This window comes from Caloenas nicobarica, chromosome 5 (genome assembly GCF_036013445.1).
Source record: "Caloenas nicobarica isolate bCalNic1 chromosome 5, bCalNic1.hap1, whole genome shotgun sequence".
Taxonomy (NCBI): Eukaryota; Metazoa; Chordata; class Aves; order Columbiformes; family Columbidae; genus Caloenas; species Caloenas nicobarica.
Genome location: NC_088249.1, coordinates 64,439,733 through 64,445,732, shown reverse-complemented (window position 1 = coordinate 64,445,732; position 6,000 = coordinate 64,439,733). Strand labels below are relative to the sequence as shown.

General features: G+C 43.5%; 1 protein-coding gene across 2 annotated transcripts in view; it reads left to right on the top strand.

Moving 5' to 3' along the window:
* Positions 1 to 1,387: 1,387 nt before the first annotated feature.
* Positions 1,388 to 6,000, top strand: part of PRMT3 (protein arginine methyltransferase 3) — a 54,410-nt gene continuing 49,797 nt past the window's right edge. For both annotated transcript variants that reach the window (XM_065635925.1, XM_065635924.1), the window contains exons 1-6: positions 1,388 to 1,424; positions 1,514 to 1,658; positions 2,387 to 2,469; positions 3,319 to 3,368; positions 4,661 to 4,763; positions 5,681 to 5,834. In XM_065635925.1, coding sequence (XP_065491997.1) covers positions 1,391 to 1,424; positions 1,514 to 1,658; positions 2,387 to 2,469; positions 3,319 to 3,368; positions 4,661 to 4,763; positions 5,681 to 5,834 — 569 coding nt within the window. In that variant the 5' untranslated portion in view covers positions 1,388 to 1,390. The remainder of the gene's footprint in view (positions 1,425 to 1,513; positions 1,659 to 2,386; positions 2,470 to 3,318; positions 3,369 to 4,660; positions 4,764 to 5,680; positions 5,835 to 6,000) is intronic.

Sequence of the window (6,000 nt, the reverse complement as noted above, 5' to 3'; positions counted from 1 at the left end):
GCTACTTTGGAGCAGCACGTGAACCCGTGGGAAGGCACTGTTTTGTTCTAATGAGATGTCGGTTTCTGTCGGACACAAAATGCAGAGGGAAAAAGGTGACTCAGTAACCCACCCAGAATACCAAATACTCTCTTCCTCAGATGATAAGCCTCAAGCTTTGTTTTTCTATATAATTTTTAAACCATTTTTAACTTCATTTGACTGAAACTCTCAGTTCTGAAAGTCTGTTGCTGAACCTTGTTTAACAGCCAATACACGTGTTATTTCCTTTAACAGTCCCATCGCAGCCATGCTGTTTGTAACAGAAACTTGGCTGCCAGACACCAGCCAAGCGCACAAAGTACAATTCCACCTCCAAGCAGGAACAACCTCTTATATTTTAGGTTGGCGGGGTGTGTGACCCTTCATCCGTCTGCCTAGTTTTCCCTCCCATGAAGCTGCCAGGCACTGTGTCTGGAGCATGAGTGTGATGGGAGCGGCTGAGGGACCTGGGGGGTTCAGCTGGAGAACAGGAGCTGAGGGGAGACCTTCTGATCTCTGAACTGCCTGAAAGGAGCTTGGGGCATGGAGGGGGTTGGTGTCTTCTCCCAAGTAGCAAGTGATTCAGTGACAACCAATGACAGGACAAGGGGCGATGGGTGCAAACTGGAACACAGGGGGTTCCACTTAAAGAAGAAACTTCTTCTCAGTGAGGGTGCCAGAGCCTGGCCCAGGCTGCCCAGGGAGGTTGTGGAGTCTCCTTCTCTGCAGACATTCCAACCCGCCTGGACGCCTTCTGTGTAACCTCATCTGGGTGTTCCTGCTCCGGCGGGGGATTGGGCTGGATGAGCTTTCGAGGTCCCTTCCAACCCCTGACATTGTGTGATCCTGTGAAGTGATACGACGAGAGGAAGTGGCCTCAAGTTGCACCAAGGAAGGTTTATATTGGATATCAGGGAAAATTTCTTCACGGAAAGGGCTGTCGGGCACTGGAACAGGCTGCCCAGGGCAGTGGTGGAGTCACCGTCCCTGGAGGGGTTTATAAGATGTATAGATGAGTTTCTTAAGGGACATGGCTTAGTGGCAGAGTGAGGTTATGGCTGGACTCCATGATCCGAAGGGTCTCTTCGAACCAAAATGCTTATACAATTCTGTGATTAGCGGAGCTGACAGGGGCGCTGCCGCCTCACCCCGCTCCACAAGATGGCGCCCCCCGCCCCCCCTCACCGCGGCCGTTAACGCCGCTCCCGCGCGTTTGAAAAATAACGGCCCGGCGCCGCCAGCGGCCGGAGGGTCCCGCTAGGGGGCGCGCCAGCCCCTTCCGCGCTGACGTAGGCGGGGACGTAGGCAGGGGCGGGGCGGCGTCCCCGGAAGCGGCGCACGTGGGGCGGTGGCAGCGGCGGCGGGGCTCATGGGCTCGCGGGCGGCGGGCGCCGCGCACGCGGGTGGGTACCGCCCCCCCTTCAATCCCCTTCCCGCCTCCCCGGTAACAGTCCGTAACGGTCGGTAACGGTCCCCGCTCCGGGCTCCGCAGGGGCCGGCGGGCCGCCCGCTGAGGAGGAGATGCCCGAGCTGTCCGACGGTGAGGAGGCCTGGGAGGAGGAGGAGGAGGAAGAAGAAGAGGAGGAGGAAAGCGCTGACACCGAGGGCCCGCGGACCCGCTGCCTCTTCTGCGACAGGTGGGGCGGTGAGGGGAGGTGAGGGGAGCCCCCCCCCGCCCGGCTGAGGACATCGTGAGGCGCGATCGTACCCGCGGAGCCCCCCGGGGAAGGGCGGCGGGGGGCGAGGGCCGGAACTCGGCCCGCGGGAGGCAGCATGTCGGAAAAATAAATGATATGTAGTTTGTAACAGTGCTCAGGGGCTTGGTGGTCTTGGATGTGGCGTTTCCAGAGCTAAAGGTCTTAAATGCAGCCAAAGTTCTGTTAAGTCTAGACTAAAGGAGGGAGGAAAAAAAGTGGAAAGCAGGTAATTGCCCTCACTCTGAATTAGCATGGAAGCTTATAAATTTATTTCTCTGTATCATCTTTTTCCTCTGTCAGTAAAGAGATGAGAGTCTCTACTTTGATGCAGCAGATCTACCTGGCCAACTCGTATACATGCAGTTCTTAGATTTCAGGTTCAATGCTGTCTTTGCTTTCAAGGAGTTTTTGAAAGTTAACAGTGTTTGTGGTTTTGTCAAACAAAATTTTGGGTTTATTGCCTTTTTTTGCAAAATGTTTTGCAAGCAAGGTAAAAGCTGCTTTGTGAGGTACGCAAATAAGGTACTTGTTCTTCCTTTCTTAAAGGCAAAACCGATGTGTTCTGAACACATTACTTAGCAGGTCAGAACAGTGCATATTAAACTCACAGGAGCATTACAATTTCTAAGCATGTTAATACTGAATATTCAATAATTTGTTATTTCCAGGTTGTTTAGTTCTGCTGAAGATGTGTTCTCCCACTGCAGAACAGAGCATCAGTTTAATATTTGTGATGCGGTCAAGAAACATGGTAAGTTTTTTTCATGAGTCGTTATTTTCTTCTGCATATCAGCATCTTGTTTAAAATAAGTTGCAAAGATTACCTTGTTTCTAACTGATTTCCTGGTTGTAGTTGAAGATTCCAAGATTGAAGAAGATAAACTATTCTAGAAGAATGCTTATATGTTATCTTTATGCTGGCCATTTTCTTTATGCTTTATTGACTGGTAAAGCTCTTGACCTGTTACAAAAGCAAGGTTGATCTCTGCCATGCTCAGTCCCCGCCCTCCAATGTCTGTTTCATTTTTTCCAAGTGAAGTTTAAGATTTGATTTCACTTGAAGCTGCCATCTGTTTAGATCAAGAGGGTGACTGAAGAAAGGTACATATAGAAAGATGTATGTAAAGTGTGGGTGGACTTTGGAAGAGTTAGAGAACTGCTGAACTGTTGAGCCTGAAATATGTATCTTGCTGCATATAGAGGAAAACAGGGAAAGGGAAACGGAGCTGGAGAAATACTGTGTTAAGAATGTGCACTAAAACGAGAGAGAGAGATAAGGGGATGGGAATCACACAAAGCGTTTAGAAATCTGAATTAAATAAATGAAATCCATGTTCATAAGCAACATTCACATGTGTTCCATTCTTAATTTGCAGCAAACGTATTTGTATTGAGGGTAAGAATTTCCTGGTTTGGTCCTGAAGAGAAAAAAATGTAAATGTTAAATTTAAGATAGGAAGAGTGCGCTAGATAATGATGTACACCCCAAGGGGAAGCTGACCGATTGAACAAGTAATTAGCATTAATTTCATTGTAAAAATCCATGTGGATTTTCTGTAATGCAAGCACTCTCTTCCCTCCCCCTTTTCTTTCTTTTTAGGACTTGATTTTTATGGATACGTTAAACTAATAAACTTTGTTAGATTAAAGGTAGGTGTGCCATGTATAACTTCCATAATCTGTGTCTGGAGAATGGGAAATCAGGGTGCTGTGTTTTCTATTTGCCTTTTTTTTCATAACTGTATGAAACTTAGTGTTATATTTCTAGAAATAAGAAATCACAGGAATTAAGATAACTGTTTATTTAGATGTTAAGTTGGTTTCATTTAAAATTTAAGTAATGTCAGTTTTATCATGTACAGAAGAGGATATTCAGAGTTGCAAAAAACCTACCCTATGTAGTACCATGTTGTTTTGTTAAATTATCTTGGCCTTTAGCTCTGCTGGCTAACTCCAGTAACGAGTTACTTCTTGATAACTGAAGTTTCTCAGTCCTTGCGTGTGTGTTGGTGCAAAAGAGCCTTTCCTGAGGATGTGAGCTGGCCAGACCTCTACGGCACTGTTAGTAAGGACAACACATGATCCCTTAGGTCGTAGAACCTAAAATTAGTCTCAGCTAAAATGACACCAGAAACAAGAAAGCTGATGGGAACCTGCAGTTTTAAGTTAGGCCTGGGTATATTTTATGTGTTCTGTGACTTTGAAGTATGTTCTTTGGTTGTTCCTTAAAAGTTTAGGTTTAGGCTTAATACCATCTTATGTAATCAAACATTTTTGACTTAAATCTTCAAATATTTTTTTAAATCCTCAAATAGTTATTTAAGGCATAACTAGCTATGCAGAATAAGCACAGAAATGGAAAAACTGAAGTCCAGTATCTGACCTCTCCTTTCCTGACAAAGTATTAACTGTCTGGATGCAAAGGGAAGATAATAAAGTATCTGTGACATTTGTGTAAAAATCCTTTGCATGATTAGTATTTTGTCTTTATGGATCAGCCCTGTTGTAAGCTATGTGTCTGGCATAGCCAAACGCCTGAGTAGACTTTGTTCCTGATAGCAGTGTAATCCTAAAAGTATCCTTCAATGTTTGTCTGTCTGTGCTGCTTTACTGCTTGTACTGAATTCTGTGATCATGTGGCTTCCTGGGCTTGAGGACCCAGACTAGCTCGTAGGTGTAGTTTTGTGCTCTTCTCTGGTCACCGTGGTTGTGGGGTCAGTATGCCAAGGTGAGTACTTGTCAGAACCAGGATGGAAGCCAGAAGTTGATTTCTTCACTATTCTTGCTAGTCATGCTTTGAAGTAGTATCTTTCTCAGCCTTTGCTACAAAGTTACTTTAATAGTAATAGCTGGAAGAACAGGTCTTTGCTTATTTTCTTAAATGAAATTGAAGGGGTGGTGTTTTTGAAGAAACTTAGCTTAGGTGCTCTTCTTCTGTCTAGAAACCAACAACAGCATATTTGAGTTCACTCAGCAGCCCACTGCCTTGGGAAGGAGAGGAATATTTGAAACCGGAGCTAGAAGATGATCTTCTGCTTCAGTTTGGTAAATACATGTTTCAGTATGACTGTTCTGCCTTGTGGGGTAAATGTGGTATTGAGAGAGTTTCTGTCATAAAAAGCATCATCACTATTATTCAGTTTATGTAGATACATGAGAAAGTCCATGGAGAAGTTGGAGTAATGAAATCAAGTCACACTGTGAAATTTTTACCATGTCTTATATGATGGTTTTTAATGGCTGAGGTTTCCTTAGCCCTGTTTTATTATCTATATTGGCTTATGGTAAATAAGATGTTCATAGCAGAGATGCTGTATGTAGTAATTGCCTGACAAGCTGGCAGTAACTTCTTACTATATCCAAAACCACAGGAGCATATTACTTTTTATGCGTTGACATCTGTTGAAATCGCCAGCTGAATTTAGCAAGAGGTGAATGGGACCTAGGCCCGAGTCTAAGATTTAGTAGTTAAAAAGCAATGTTTCATTTAAATTAAATTTTTTATGCTCTTCCGTGTTTTGTGTGTTCGTAAGCTTTATAAAAGCACAAGGAATTAGTTGGAAAATTAAGAGTTGCTGTCTAATTATTAAGACATTTTAAATGTATATACCTTCTTACCTTTTACCATTACCATTGACAGCCCTTTTGGCCTCAGAATAACGTAACTGGAAAAATAGTGTCCCTCTTATCAATAATCAAACACTGACATTTAGAGAAGTTCAAATTCTGGATATATTTGCTTTGTTAACTTAAGAGCTTGCTTCTAGCATACTTGCTTTTACTGAGTAGTATTGTTTTCTGCAGTTAGTCCTATGAAGTTCAGTGATGCTTCTTGTAAAACAGACTATTTTAATCATCCAAAACCAGAAATAGCAACATTGAAAACATCATATGTTTATGAGCTTCTGTGAAGCAACTCGTGGTGGGTATTTAGCTTTTTTTCTTCCTCCCTGCTTCATCAGACATAGAAGATCTTTGTGAACCTGCAAATGTTTTGCCTTCTAATGGTTTAAATGATACCACGATTCTCCTTGAACAACTAAAACGTGCAGAACACAGAGCACAACTTGCAGAAGCAGCCTTGGCTAGAGCACAAGATGATCTTCAAAAAATGAAGTAAGTATTTGCACTGAAGTTTTAGGGGTTTTTTTATTTGATGTGGTTTTAGGTGAGATGAGATGTTCATGTTTAAAGACCAATGGAAATTCAAATAAATGGTAGAATGTAACTATGGAGTAAAACTCATTACTTATGCTGGGACTGCAGGTTTCACTTCTATCTT